The sequence below is a fragment of the Columba livia genome, chromosome 1 (genome assembly GCF_036013475.1).
Source record: "Columba livia isolate bColLiv1 breed racing homer chromosome 1, bColLiv1.pat.W.v2, whole genome shotgun sequence".
Classification (NCBI taxonomy): domain Eukaryota; kingdom Metazoa; phylum Chordata; class Aves; order Columbiformes; family Columbidae; genus Columba; species Columba livia.
In genome coordinates, this window is record NC_088602.1 from 7,894,301 (window position 1) to 7,909,215 (window position 14,915).

The window sequence follows — 14,915 nt, forward strand, 5'->3', positions numbered from 1 at the left end:
TTTGCCTCCCCCCTTCTTCATGCGTTTCGCAGCTTCAGTGCCCTACATTTTCCCAGTTCTGGGTCTCCAAAAGCTGGAAAGGGTCTCCTGAAATGCGTTAGTGTGTTTTTCTTTAAAAAGACGCCTATGCTGTGGACTTTGCAAGAATATAATCAAAGTCCCTCTTAGGAAAGGGAACAGATACAATTAGAAACAAAAAGATCAATCAAAATTAAAACCCCCTTCATCTTATAAACTTAGTTAGGGTTAGATCTCAACTAATTTTAAACATCTCTCACTGAATAAACAATAACATTTTTCATTTGTTTTAAGTCAACATTTTACTGTTGCAGCCCAAACATCTTTTCGTTCACAAATTCTCATGTGAATGCTAGGAAAGAAAAGCAAATATGATCCTAAACTTACCGACAGGCTGTGTTAAGCTTCTGACCGAATTTGTTGTTCCCTGATCCTACTTCATGCTGGTCTAAACCACTGTAAACCAGCCAGCTGTGATTTCTTGCATGTGCAAGGCAGAAATTTCCAGTTCTTGCTGAGTTTGGAATCATATTTGCTTTATTTCTCTCCGTCTTCTGAGCTGTCTTGTTTCACAACAGGAGCTGGGAGGCAGGACCATACCCTTGGGGAAGGCAGCAGCTCTCAACAGACTTGTGTAGCAGTTTGTCTGCAAAACCAGTGTTTGGTACTGGCCAGTATTGTGTATGGGTCCATATAGAGTTTGGCCTATATGGCTTTATTGTGGCCAGAAGGAGCATTAAGGGCTTGAAAATAGATAGATCACAGCATCTGCCTGAATTATGTGGCCCTTCCGTCATATGTTTCTTTGTTTTGAGTCATCATCATTCAACACACCATGGTTTGAGGAATTTCGAAAGTGGAGCTTGTTGGAGACTGGTTTGGAACCAGTTCTACCTTTCTTGTGTAGTTTCAATCAACCCTCTTAGTCAAATCTCCTCCAATTTAGTTATTGAAATTCACAAGTATTCCTACATTATCTTCAGATCCAATCTATTTAGTTCACCTAAAGGATAAATGGTTTGAACAACATCTGAGAGATATTTAGGAAAACCGTCTCCTGTATCCTATAGCTGTTCCTATAGATGTTGTGTTGTGCCAACTGCTGCGTGTGGGCACAGCTGTGCCCTCCTCTGTCCCATAGGAAGGCACAGTACTTATCAAAGCTGTTTTAACACGACGGTCTCCATGTATCAAAGACTTTTTAATCAACACGACAGTCTCCACACCGGCAGAGCTGCACTCCTTCAACTCTACCAGTGCTATACGTTAAATGCTGTAGTAAGTACGGGCAGGTGAACTCAAACAGCATGTAAGTGAAGTGTAAATCCTCCTGCCTCCAAGCGAGTGCAACACCCAGGGGTGTTTATATTTTTCATAAGTAAATAGGTGAGCATTTGGTCTACAGGGTCCAACTAATACCCAGATATTTCAAAGTACACCATGGGGCTGTAGTGCTGCAGTTGTGTAGTTGTTTAGACTGGTGTCAAGTGTACTTAAAATGATGACATTTTGATTTCTCAGCACTTCCATGCTTTTCTTTCCTCCCTCTGCAGTTGTATGTGTGTCCTCACAGGCGCCATGTACCTGCACCACGTAGCTCAGGTTTTGTGTGCATGACTCCCATAAGATCTCCAGTCACCTAAATATATTCATGTAATCAAAAGCAGAGTTATTCTTTTACTGAAAATAATGAAGCTCTTTTTTTGTGTGTGTGTGTCTCCTTGCCTATGTGGCATTTCAGTGTTTCTAAAATATGCTTGCAAAAAATGAGAGCATGGCAAAGACCCAGAAATAATCCAGAAAAGGAAAGGAATCCTTCTGTTTTAAGGTACTAAGATACTGAAGTGCTGAAAGATATTGAAGTGCTGGAGCGGGTCCAGAGAAGAGCAACACGACTGGTGAAGGGACTTGAACATAAGACCTATGGGGAGAGGCTGAGGGAGCTGGGCTTGTTTAGTCTGGAGAAGAGGAGGCTTAAAGGTGAGCTCAGCACTCCCTATAACTACCTGAAGGGCAGTTCTAGCCAGGTGGGGATTGGTCTCTTCTCCCAGGCAGTCAGCAATAGGACAAGGGGGCATGGGCTTAAACTCTGCCAGGGGAAATTTAGGCTGAATATTAGAAAGCAATTCTTTGCAGAGAGAGTGGTCAGGCATTGGAATGGCTGCCCAGGGAGGTGCTGGACTCACCGTCCCTGGAGGTTTTTAAACTGAGATTGGACATGGCACTTAGTGCCATGATCTAGTCAATGGACTGGAGTTGGACCAAGGGTTGGACTGGATGATCTCTGAGGTCTTTTCCAACCCAGTCAATTCTGTGATTCTGTAATTCTGTGATACTGATTAGTATTGCAAGTGGCATCCAGCTCTCAGATACGGACCATGAGAAGTAGCTGAGGTAGAATTAATTTTGACATCCTTTTATCAAACTAGATGGTAAAACAAATTAATTGCAGAGTTTCTTGCTTTTAAATATGTTTTATTGTGACATTTAGTCTTTCATGTGTGTAACTTACATTTTAAGTGCAATGCTTTAGGAAGCAAATTTTTATTAGTGAGAATTTAATTTCTCTTGATATATAATGCACATTACCCTCTACCTTGAATGCATGGCTTCATTTCTTATTAACAGTATCCCTGGAAAACCTTTTCTCTGTAAGCTATGCTGAGGCTATGTTTCATTCAAATATAACTTGGGTTCTATTAATGGTGTATTTTATATATATATATATATTTAATTTCATCAGATGTATAAGCATTGGCCCAACAGATGTTCTGGCTCTATAGTATATCTGTCTGCTTATGGAGCTTTAAAAATCTATGTTACATAAAGGTGTGTCTATAAAGTGTGGGGACTGTAAAGTATGGATTATTCTCTAATGATCCCATCTAGAATAATAACTCCAAGGAAAGGACTTGCCTTTTTTTTTTGATTCTTATATAAATCAGTACATTATATTAATTAAGCAGAGACTGATTCTGTAGAAGAAAAAGTAAATAATTTCTTGTGTGGTAAAACTTTAGATTGAGGGAGAAAACTATTTTCCAAATAAATCCAATAAGCGAAGTTACTGATGTCCAGTTCTCTTTCAGTATCACGTATCTCTGATTTTTGGTGTTGTTGCAAATGCCCATTCCTCGATCAGCAACATAAACCACAAACATTTATGAACCAGTTAAAGAATTATGGACCGATAAAGTAATAAAATATGCAGAATTGTTAGTTTAGGCTAACTGATAGTCTCATGGATAACATATTGTAGGACCATAAAAGCTGTTTTATCCTTAAATAAATTTTTCTTATTGTTGTATTAAGAATGTTGAGTATAATTCATTTAAACAAAACAGTAATGCAAATGCTGTCTAGAAATATGTGAGTTTTTGTAGGACTGCGTCTTATCTTCTGAATGGTTCTTGTCAGAGTGGTCTTTCAAAGCCAACAGGGTCAGTCATATGAGTCAAAGATTGTTAAACTAGACTTGATGCAATATTAGGCATGGCTGAATTTAGCATTATGTGTTAATTTTAAAATAGTGTCATAATATGCAAAGAAAGTAAGAAAAACTAGAACTATGTCCAGCAGACTTCATGGGGCTCAACTGATATTGACTTTTGTGGTGTGTGCAAAGGACCCACTCAGGATCAACACAGACATCCACAATCTGGGTTATTAAATTGTGCATCCAGTGTATTTGTGGTCTTGCTTGAATTTAGTTTTGGTATGAGCACTGGAGAAAAGTGGTACTGTAGGACAAAGATTTTTTTGGTTGCATTTGTGATACACCCCAACTGTAAGGTACAGCACTTATTTTGGCTGCTAAAAGTCAACCATGTGCTCCATTGGATGTTGTCATCCTGTACATACAGTGATCCAGACCTTGATGAAAGCCACCAGTCTGCTGTTCTTGATGAGAAGAATGTGTGGGATTACAGCTTCGGAAACGTCGATTTACTTTGGGTGTCAAGGAATATGGTTCTTATTTGACTACGCTGCTGCAGTCCAGGCAGTCAGTTCTTGCTGCCAAGTATTATTTACATTTTATAGCTGCCAGACACCCCCAAAAGGTGACGTATTGGATGTCCCCGTCTGCTTTGGCTATAACTGGGAGTTGAAGATGGTCATCATCTTGGAAGGAGTACTCAGTATCCTTCAGACATGCCATATTATTGTATTATATCATATGTCTGTTTGCTTGTTGTGCAGAGGTATGAATGTTTGGCAGCGGTGCTGAACAGGATTGTGTTCTATCATGCTAAGTACCATACAAATCCATATGAAGATCTGATCCCAGATTATTTATAACCCCTAAAATTTCTCCAGAAGGCCAAAAGTTGCTTTTTTTTTTTTGAAAGCCTAATCTGCTGCCAAAATGACTGGAGATTCACATAGAATCATAGAACCACAGAATCATTTTGGTTGGAAGAGACTCATCAAGTCCCACCATAACCTAACTCTGGCACTAAACCATGTCCCTAACAACCTCATCTGTATGTTATTTAAGCCCCTCCATGGATGGTGACTCCACCACTTCCTGGGGCAGCCTGTTAAATGCCTGACAACCCTTTCCAGGAAGAAATTTTTCCCAATATCCAACCTAAACCTCCCCTGGCACAACCTGAGGCCATTTCCTCTTGTCCTATCACTTGTTCCTTGGGAGAAGAGACCAACACCCCTCATGCTACAACCTCCTTTCAGGTAGCTGTAGACAGTGATAAGGTCTCCCCTCAGTCTCCTGTTCTCCAGGCTGAACAGCCCCAGGTGCCTCATAAACCCCTGTTGTGTTGGTTATGCAGGCCCCTCCCTGACGTGCTAAAATACTCTTGTTCAAGATACGTTTCCAGTTGACACCAGAACATCAGTGGTGGCTTTCGGCAAAAGCAGGACAGCCTGGGGGTGACTGGATCTCCCAACATGTGCAACCCATTGCTGGTTATTTGGAAAAGCGGATACACTGCTACTGAGGGCAGTTGTGGGGGGAAACGCTACAGCTCTATGCAGGAGCTTAGAGAGGGAGTGAAAATTAAGGTATCCTATTAAAACTAGAGAGGAAAATTAGCCAGGAAGATAATTACTTGATCTGGGATTTAGCCAGGATTTAGAATTAACACTAGATTCATTCTTTGTTGCTGTTTGTTCAGTTTGTAAAGTTTAGGACTGTTTTGGGGTCAACCAAAGTAGGCATTTTTCCTCTTGATGAACTGAAAAACAAGAATTTAAAAGAAAATAAAAACTCTGCTCATACCCTCAAAGGGTGCCACTTTTTTGTAGCTATTTTTTTAACAAAAAAGAACCATACACTTTAGGGAAGGAATGATTAGATGCTCCATCCCTGGAGACATCCCAGGCCAGGCTGGATGGGGCTCTGAGCAACCTGATCTGGGTGAAGATGTCCCTGCTCATGGCAGGGGTGGCACTGGATGAGCTTTGAAGGTTCTTCCACCCAAACTGTTCTATGATTCTATGAATGAAGGAGGGTATGTCAGCATGCTTCACCAAGGATGGAGAAAGATGGAGTGGAAGGGCTTCTCACTGGTGTGGAACTGGTGTTCAAATCCCATTTTTCTGATTTCTCAGAGAGTCCACTTCTGAAAAGTGTTCTCAGTGCTGGATACTTTGCAATGGTTTTCCACTACTCTCTGCTGCTTCAAGTTAGTATAAATATTAGTGTATAATATATAATAATGTATTCATTGCATAAACCTGTCTATTGGGGGAAAGGTGAATGCCTGATTCCAACCTATGCTTTAAGTTATTAACTAATTATTTTTGAGGGCATCCAGAACTCTCAGAATATAGAGGAAAGCACAGGTGCTACAGGTGGGCCAGACACAGTCATGAGGTCAGTGAAAAGTAGGACGTGACTGGGGTTTTCAAGGCAAAAGAAGCTGAGCTCACATGTAGAATTAATTCTTTATTCCCAACCATTCATTGGGAATTTCCAAGCCATTTGTTGGGAATATCCCAACCATATCCCACTTGGACCCAGAACTTTGTTTTGAGGTTGTACTTTTGATTTGGGTGATCTGAGGTGTAAGCCCAGCCCAGGTATTGTGACCTGGCCTATAAAAGAGCTGATTTCTCTTTGTAGGTTATATATATGAGCTTCTTAGTTATTTAAATATCTTCACTGCTATAAAACACTACCTAATCTTCATAAATATGTGATCTATACGTGTATTTTTATATGTGTGTGTAGATACAGACATTTAATTCCAATTCCTTTTTATTTATGGTGTTTTTCATTTCTGTGATAAAATGCTTGTGAGCATCCAGAATTTCTGTGAGGAGGAAGAAAAGAAATTACATCTTCTTAAAAATTAATCATGGATTAAATATCTCCCCTTTTTAATTTGAGAATGTTATCAACTTACAGAATACAAGTTGAGTCTCTACCCTTACTCTGAACTAGTTGAATTGTCATGCCACGAGTCCCATGCTACAGGGATTGTGTTCAAGATCTTTGGATGAACAAAGACAATCAGTTTTTATTTAGTGAAATAGAAAGTTTGTTTTCAGTTATTTAGGAAAAATAATGATAAAAGCAGCCTCTTTTGCTTTCCCAAGCATTTTAACAGTCCTTTAGTTTAACTAAAGAGTCTGAGCCTCCTTTGGTAATGAAGCTTTCATTGAACTCTACTGTAAGAGATGTATATTGAGGCACTTGTTTCAATATAATTATTAATTTGTATTTCTTTTACTGTTTGGGAACCTTACTGCAAACTGGGTGGCAATATATTATTATTACAAAAGTGTGTTCAGACATCTGAGTGTCATATACATATTTATGGACATTTCTGTGCGCTGCTTATGATGGGGAGAAAGGAAGGCAAAGTCTGATTCTCCTTTTTTCTCTGCTTTCTTATATGTAAGATGGTGATGTTTGGATTTCATACAATTTTATGTGTCACTCATACTCTTGGCAAATGACTACACAGAGATAATAGTGACAGGAGAAGCAGATCTCTGTGTTTCTGGACTCTTACAGGAAGGCTGGATTGCGACGTTTGAGCCAACACATGAATGGAAGTCTGCTCTCAAAGTCTCGTTTTCACCAAAGAAGTAAATAGCAGTTTTATATAGTGAAACAGCAAAAAAACCCCCAAAACACCGCCCTCTTGGACTCCTGCCTTTCAGATACACATTTGCTATTCAGAGAACAGAGAACTGAGTGCTGCAGATGCCAAGCAAACATTTTCATGTCTTCTCTGAATATATTTTAAGGCCAGTTTTCCTGCATGGGTATCTAGAAAGTTTATTGTCTATAATTTTGTAGCTTCTGCAAACTGTAAATTGGTCTAAAACCCATAGCTTCCAGCAGGTTTGGGATAAATTGCAATTAAACGTGTTGTAGATGCCATTCAAAAGGTCATTTTCCCTTTGTGTGGAGGTCTCAGATAGGCAGTAAGCTGCCTGATGTGGTGTTGGGTTCATCTCCCGTTTTGCCCACGTTGCTCACTGCACACAGTTAACGACAGAACGCAATAGCATTTGGTGTAAATGTTCCTTACACGTGCGAACAATAGATTTAGAAATGTGGAATTAATATTTGAGCATTTAAATACTTTCCAGAGCCAATAAAGTACTTCTCTTTTCTTTGTACTTGTTCATTTTTAGATACTGACCGAGCTTTAGTGCTGCTGGAAGAATATTGTAAAAAACTAAGGAAGCCAGAAGAGCAACAACTGAAAAAAGCCATCAGAAAGGTGATGGGCATCTTTAAAAGCAGCTTGTTTCAGGCACTTCTAGGTAGGTACTGATATTTAATATTAGATGTATGTCTTGAAGGCCTGGTCAGGCCTTCAAGGCCTGTACCTGAAGCTGGGTCAGAACCAGTAACTTTTTTATTGCTCGCTATTTAATATGTGTTTACAACTGAACAACTGTGATGATCCTTCCAGGTTCTCTGTGAGGAAACTTGTTGTCCTGCTGTTTCAAAGGTATTTGCTTATTTATAGTGAAGGAAAGCATAACAAAATCCTCTTGCAAGATAAGGCATTGAATGGTTATTTCTAAACCTTGCTACTTTCCTTTGTTTAATGGAAATTACTGAACAAGAGTAGGATATAAATGTTTTTTTTTTTTTTTCAAAGTTTAAGCCATCTCCACTCAGGTAAATGGCCAAAGTTTCATTGATTTCACTGTCTACCAAATAACATAAAATCTTTATGTCTTTTGTGCCAAATTTTTCTGAAAAATGTCAGCCAAAGAAACTCGGAAATCAATCAAGAAAAATGCTCAAGGACACAGTGAAACTTTGGCAGAATGTTCAAATCCATGCATTAATACACTGAGCGTCACTCAGTCTATCTTGGATTCACTCGAAGGTCCCCATTTCACCTTTTAAATGATGGTATTTGTCAAAGTCGAGCACTTGGTGGTTTGGAGCTTTATATAAAATAACCTCCATAAGTTGTTCTATATGTTTTCAAGGTTATGAGCGTACCTGTGTGCTGTAGCATCCCTGTTGTCCCTTGTGCCGTGTCTGTGCTGCCAGTCGTGGAAAGTGGTGACAGTAACTGTGTGTCAACCTTGCTCTACCTCCCTCTGCCCTCTCCCCCGTGTTGCATTGACCTCTTGGTGTTTTATTCCTTCACAAACATCTGTAGATTTTGGGCAGAACTAGGCAGTTTTTTAACACAAATGATGTTTGTAGAAACACACATACCTTCGGGTTGTGGTTGGTTGAAGCCTGAGTACCGATTGTGCTCGTTGCAGAGCTACAATCATTAACAGTTAGGGAAAAATGTTGATTATACGTCATAAAGGTAGAAGCATGTCAATACTGCACTATTGCTGTGAAAACAACGGAGGTCTGGGAAGAGTTCTAGTAATTTCTATAGCATTTGTGAAAAATCTGTGCTAATATTTCCTGCAAATGGAAGTAACTAACGTCAGTGCTATTTTACTTGTAATTTCCCTCAGCTTCTTTAAAGTGATTAACTTTATTTTATAAACCTTACATAATTGTAATTGCTGTGTATTCTTTAAAAAAGTAAACGGCTTCATAATGGAATGGTATTTACCAAAAAGTTATAAATAGATTTGAACTAAAGAGTGAAAAAAGGTGGGATGTTTCTGTGCCATGTTTATGAAGATAACTATGGATGTAGAAGTATGCGCTGAAGAAATACACAAGTCACAGAATCTACATTAGCTGTGCATTTACTTTTGTGGTACTTTGAAGTGATCTTTCCAAGTGTTCCAACACCATATGTGCTTTTTGTGTGGCTCTACTGCAATATTTGTTGCATTGCACATGCCAGAAATGAAGAAGTTTCATTACATACATTAAGGCTGAATCCAAAGAATACAGGAAATCTTTTGATTACCACAATAACTGATTGAGAAGTGTGGTGTTACGGAATTTAGATTGCGTTTTCATTTGTAGGCCTTTGGATGTCTTGTCTTTGTTTGTAAATGCTTCCTTTTATAAAAGAGATTTGGGAATCGCAAGGCATGTTAAAAATCTCCCATTGTTACATTTGGTTTGCTAGTTGGTTGGTCTAGATTCTGCAATAATACAAACGACTGACCTCTCATTGGTATTTTAAGTGTGGCAGTTGATGCTATTACGCAATCAATAATGAGGTTCTTGCATAATCGGTCCATCAACCCACTTCCATGACATCTGTTTTAGCTTCTGGTCATAGTTTCTTCTATTCATCATCAGACCACCACACAAAGAAGTACCGGAGGCAGAGCTTGTAGTCTCTTTTTAAGTTCTGTCCTACAAGTGCTCCTTTGTCTTTTATATATTTACAGAATGTCTAATTGCCTTGAAATTATCTATTTTTGAGTGCCTAGTCTTAATTAGACTTAATTTTCAGAGTCTGAGTGTCCATCGCTCTCCAAAATTTGATCTCATTTACAGATGTCAAAAATTGGTTTTATCCAGAACTGATTGACCTTTTGAGTATTTAGGCTGTAACTACTAATGAAAAATGTAGTTTCAATACAGAATTATTAACCTGGATGCAGAAGTGCACATTGCTACCAGGCATAAAGTGAACATAATTTTATGTGCCAAATTCAGTTTTTGTAGGTCCTACAGCTTTAGTAAAATTTGATTCCTTTACAAATAAATTCAGCTGTTATAACCATCCCCATCCTCCAAGTGTGTGTTCAATTCTTATTAACTTCCGAAATGCTTTTAAAATCTGTAGGATGTCTTAAATTCAGTATAGCAAGAACAGATGAAATAATTATAGAGGCACTTTTTAAGTCTAGTGTTGTCTAGTTCCTTTTGTTCTCAAATTTATGCTTGTGCGATTTGATTCAACCAGCCGCCTTTGAACTTGGGCTCTCAGTGTGTGTGATTTTTTCTAGACTCAATGTGTTCCATAAATATTAACTGTTGACTACTGAACGAGGGAGTAACATGAGAAAAGTGAAGATCCAATATTTTTCATATGTACACTCTAACACATGGCAAGAAGTGACTACAAATACAGAAGTTAAAGTTCTGTAAGTGATTTCCAGAAGGATTACTGAAGGATTGTCTTTTTACATGTTAATTTGGGTTGAAAAGCATCTTCTCCCTTTGGGGTGTTCTCGTTGCTGGATCTCTTGCTAGAGCCGCTGTGCTGAATTACAGCTGAGTTAGTTGTGAAAAAGCACATTTTCGAAGCAACACATGGAGCCGCTGTCTCTGGAGACCCATTTACACTCCAGCGGCTTGAACACAATGCTTTGAAAATCCAGCCCTAAGAGGGGGGACGAGGAGAAACTCTTCAGAAGGAGCGTGCAAAGGGAAGAACACACATTTAGATATTGACATTGCTCTTAATTCCAAATCATTTTCACCAAAAGGATTGTACCAATCCTGCTACGTGCGGCGAAGAGCTACGCGACTGTTGTTACAAGCTTGTGAACACTTTTGCTTTCTGTAGGGCCATTTGTAGCTAGATGATATTGAAATCATAAAGTCCTCTCAAATTGTAGCACATGGTGTTCTGATGGGAGTGCTTATTTTTTATAACCCTGCGAGGAAGAGGAAATGAAACCTGCGGAAATCCAAAGGCCTTGTTTGTTGGGATTGTCTTGTAATGGGGCATCTTAAAGGCATTGTGCAGAGATAGAAAACCATGAAAGACAGTAATAATAGTCATCTGGATAAGTCAAAACAACCAAACATTTATTTTTCTGCAGTTCTGTTCTTTATGCAACTTAATCAGTTTTTATAATGCAATACATAGTTTAGCACAATTTCTTTCTAAAACCTTCTGCTGTGTATTTGTCTAGCCTTCATTTCATTAAGAAAAGTGCTTGATTTTACAGCTTAGAAGGCCGTTGCGTGGAATGAAAATGGATGAAAGAGGTTTATGTCAGGGTCGTGGGTTCTGTGTGGTTTTTTATTGTTGTTGTTTTGTAGATATATCTCTATAAAACATCATTTTGTTTCTAGCAGGAATTAAAGTGCCACAAATAGCTGTAATCATCTTATGCAGTATTAGGTAAAAACTAATCTCAATAGGTTTTTCTAAAATTCGGATAAACCCGATCTGCACTGGATGACGTATTTCCTGAGGACTTTGAAACCATGTCTTATGTTTTTTTCTTGTGATTGCGTAAATTTGCCTGAATTTTAAAATGGCATATTTTCAACTAAAATCTGCATCACCTTTTTTTTTGTTGTTGTTGTTGTTTGTTTTGTTTTGTTTCTAATGGTATTGTACCATTTCTGCAAAATAATGTGGATGTTACAAAACTGCTATAAAAGAAACTGGAGAGGAACCTACCATAGGAGTAATGATGGGATGTTGAAACATGCCCCTGTCACAAAAGGAAAACGCTAAGAATGAAAAATGGGGAAGATTTTGATAGATGTAGCCATGCATGTCAACTAAGGATAATAATATAAAGTCCCTCCATTTGTAGGCTCTAATGCTGAAAAGAAGAATTATGCTGTTGACCACGTAAAGAGAAGAAGAATGTAGAGGCAATTAATAGAAAGACACGGAATTCGTTTAGGCATGTTGTGTTCAAGGAGAAACCCTTTAAATAGTGACAGGAGGAAATGTGAGACTAGAGGGAAGGAGGTGGGTCAGGACTGGGCAACAGATGTGTGAACAGCAGGATAAATGGTGAGAAAAGCAGGAGACCTGCAACACAGTCCTGGGCTGGAGATGGAACCTGCAACAACGTAGGTGTTAAGAACGATTATAGATGTCAGGGGAAAAGTCAGGATCATGCAACACCTCAAAAATCCACTGCTAGTCATACATGGTAGCGTTGGCCTTCAGTGTTAAAGAGCTTATGAGATGTTCACAAAAGGCATAGAAATAATATATAAAATACCACAGGTTGCTATTTTCTTCTTCTGTGATCTAACTTTAAGAAACGCAGCAGTCATATTTTCAGGCTTTTCGCCACAGCCACCAAGAATACTTTTGTGCTTCTTCTTTCAAATGAATGTAAGGTTTGATGTTCATGGCACCATGGAAAGCAATGCAACACCAAATTTCAGAAGGCTCCTGATAAAGGTGCACAAGTTGAGGATATCAAAATCAGGAATGTGATTGACAGTCACCTTTCTAAGGCAATGGTGGCCATCAATAGTACCAATCTTTCTCAATCCACAGGAGGAAACATGTTCATAGAATCATCGAACCACAGAATCGTAGAATAGTTTGGGTTGGAAGGGTCCTTCACAGCTCATCCAGTGTCACCCCTGCCATGAGCAGGGACATCTTCACCCAGATCAGGTTGCTCAGAGCCCCGTCCAGCCTGGCCTGGGATGTCTCCAGGGATGGGGCATCCACCACCTCTCTGGGCAACCTGGGACAGGGTTTCACCACCCTCAGTGTAAAAAATTCCTTCCTCATGTCTGTCCTGAATCTCCCCTCTTAATTTAAAAACATCACCCCTTGTTTTGTCATAACAGACCCTACTAAAAAGTCTGTCCACATGTTTCTTCCAGGCCTCTTTTAAGCACTGAAAGGCCACAATGAGGTCTCCCTGGAGCCTTCTCTTCTCCAGGCTGAACAACCCCAGCTCTCTCAGCCTGTCCTCCCAGCAGAGCTGTTCCAGCCTCTGATTGTCTTGGTGGCCTCCTCTGGCTCCTCTCCAACAGGTCCATGTCTCTCCTGTACAGGTGTCGCAGCACTTAGTGCTGTGTCAGTGTTTCAGGAACCAAAAGGATCTTAAATGAATTGCTGCACTGCAAAACTTTTCAGTAGGAAAGCCCAGCCGGGTGTTATCTATTCACACTTGCCAAGCTCACCCTCAGTAGATGTTTTTAACCTACTTATGTGTTCGGCGCGCTTAGCTCCTTACCGTGCTCCTGAATGTAAGGTCACTGATCTCCTATGTCATTGTTCTCTAAACTTAATCTCAGCGAGCTGGTTTCTGGTCATGTCAGGCTATTTCACCTCCTGTAACGACACTGAATTCCTGGGGAGTTAATCCTGTGCAGCCAAGCCTGTGTCTGGCCCAGGGACTCTGGGCAATCCTCTCGCTCAGGGCCTGAGTCCAGCATTCACAAAGTCAATAGAAAAAACTCCCATTGACTTCACTTGCCTCGCATCATGTGTTGGAGTGATTCTCACAGAGATTTATATTCAGACCTTCCCTGACTGAGAGATAAAGATTCTTCTACAGCCATATCTAAAAATATTGAAACTATTACAAATGTCGAGGAGCAACAGAAATGTGCAAAAACCCTTCAGTGCTCTGTCACATTTGAGAAGCGCTCAGATGACATGTCTGACAATGGGGAAGCCTGTTATTACTCTGCACAGAGCCCTACTTTCCCAAACTGGCATCTTTCTTTGTTGCAGCATAAATTACAGCAGAGCTGAAATTTAAATTCAAGAGCAGCTTTTGTTTTGCCTGAAGACAGCTGCAGCTGCTTTTATTCTTGAAGCCCAATTCTCTTAGTAAGCAAATTTGCGCTTTCTCTCAAAACAGCTAAAGGTAGCAGTGCTGGATCTTTGGGATGGTTTGAAGTTGTGTGATCTCTTTTTTTTAGTTTCTTTTATGAACTAGAGGCTGGACTGCAGCCAGCTCCAGGAACTAAGCCTCGTGGTTCTCCAGCGAAAGTCTGGTTGCACAGAGTGAACCATTTCTTCCAAAAAAAAAGACAGATCTAACGTGGCTGTTTTTCTGAGGATTTTGGCCCACTGCTATTTTTGCTACCATGGCAATGAAATTTACTCTGCAGTATCTTCATTTCTCTCCAACTCTTCCAATTCTCCCCACCTCATGGTACCTGCAGATCCTTTGGAGGAAACGAAGCTTCTTCACTTCTGTCGATCAACTTCTATCCAGTAGGCAAAGGGTTCAAAGTTAGTTGGTGAGAGCTGGGAGACAGATGCACATTCTGGGAAAGGACAGACAGACATCACGGTACTATGGGGACACCAGGTATCCAGAAAGGGGAATTCAGAAACGAGGTCAGAAGTGTTACCCTTACCCTGCCTTTCTTAGTTGTGTCTGTGATGGAGGAGCTGAAATATTTCTCTGTCTCTGAAAATGTCAGAATCGCTTTTGCCTTTGGGACTTACTGGGGGTTACAGTGATGCTTTACTGGTGAGAGATGAGGAACAAACAGAGCCAGGGCTTGGCGCTCCCAATTCTTGCTGGCCAAACTGGAAAAGTGAGTAGCCCTCCCACAGCAAGTTCTTCATATTAAAGTAATTTGGTTATTTTCCACTTTGAGAGAGCATGTGCTAAGATGTGGGAATCATGTGTGCACCTCAAATTGGGTTTTATTTGAAATAATTTAAATATTATAAGCTTGTGAATTACCAGAAAAGACCTGAACCCAAAAGCAAAGCTCTGATACCTCTTATATTTGTGGGAATTTTGATTGGGATCTCATCCTTGCTGTTGACCTTTTCCTTTAAGAATTTCATAAAACCGGTGCATATGGATGCTGATGGACTCCAAAAATTTCCGGA

At 39.8% G+C, this 14,915-nt stretch overlaps 1 protein-coding gene across 10 annotated transcripts in view; it reads left to right on the top strand.

Annotated features, from left to right (window-relative positions):
• The window catches only part of DLG2 (discs large MAGUK scaffold protein 2), a 1,055,145-nt gene that overhangs the window by 12,581 nt on the left and 1,027,649 nt on the right, over positions 1-14,915 (top strand). For all 10 annotated transcript variants that reach the window (XM_065049757.1, XM_065049758.1, XM_065049759.1 and 7 more), the window contains exon 3: positions 7,630-7,761. In XM_065049757.1, the coding sequence (XP_064905829.1) occupies positions 7,630-7,761 (132 nt within the window). The remainder of the gene's footprint in view (positions 1-7,629; positions 7,762-14,915) is intronic.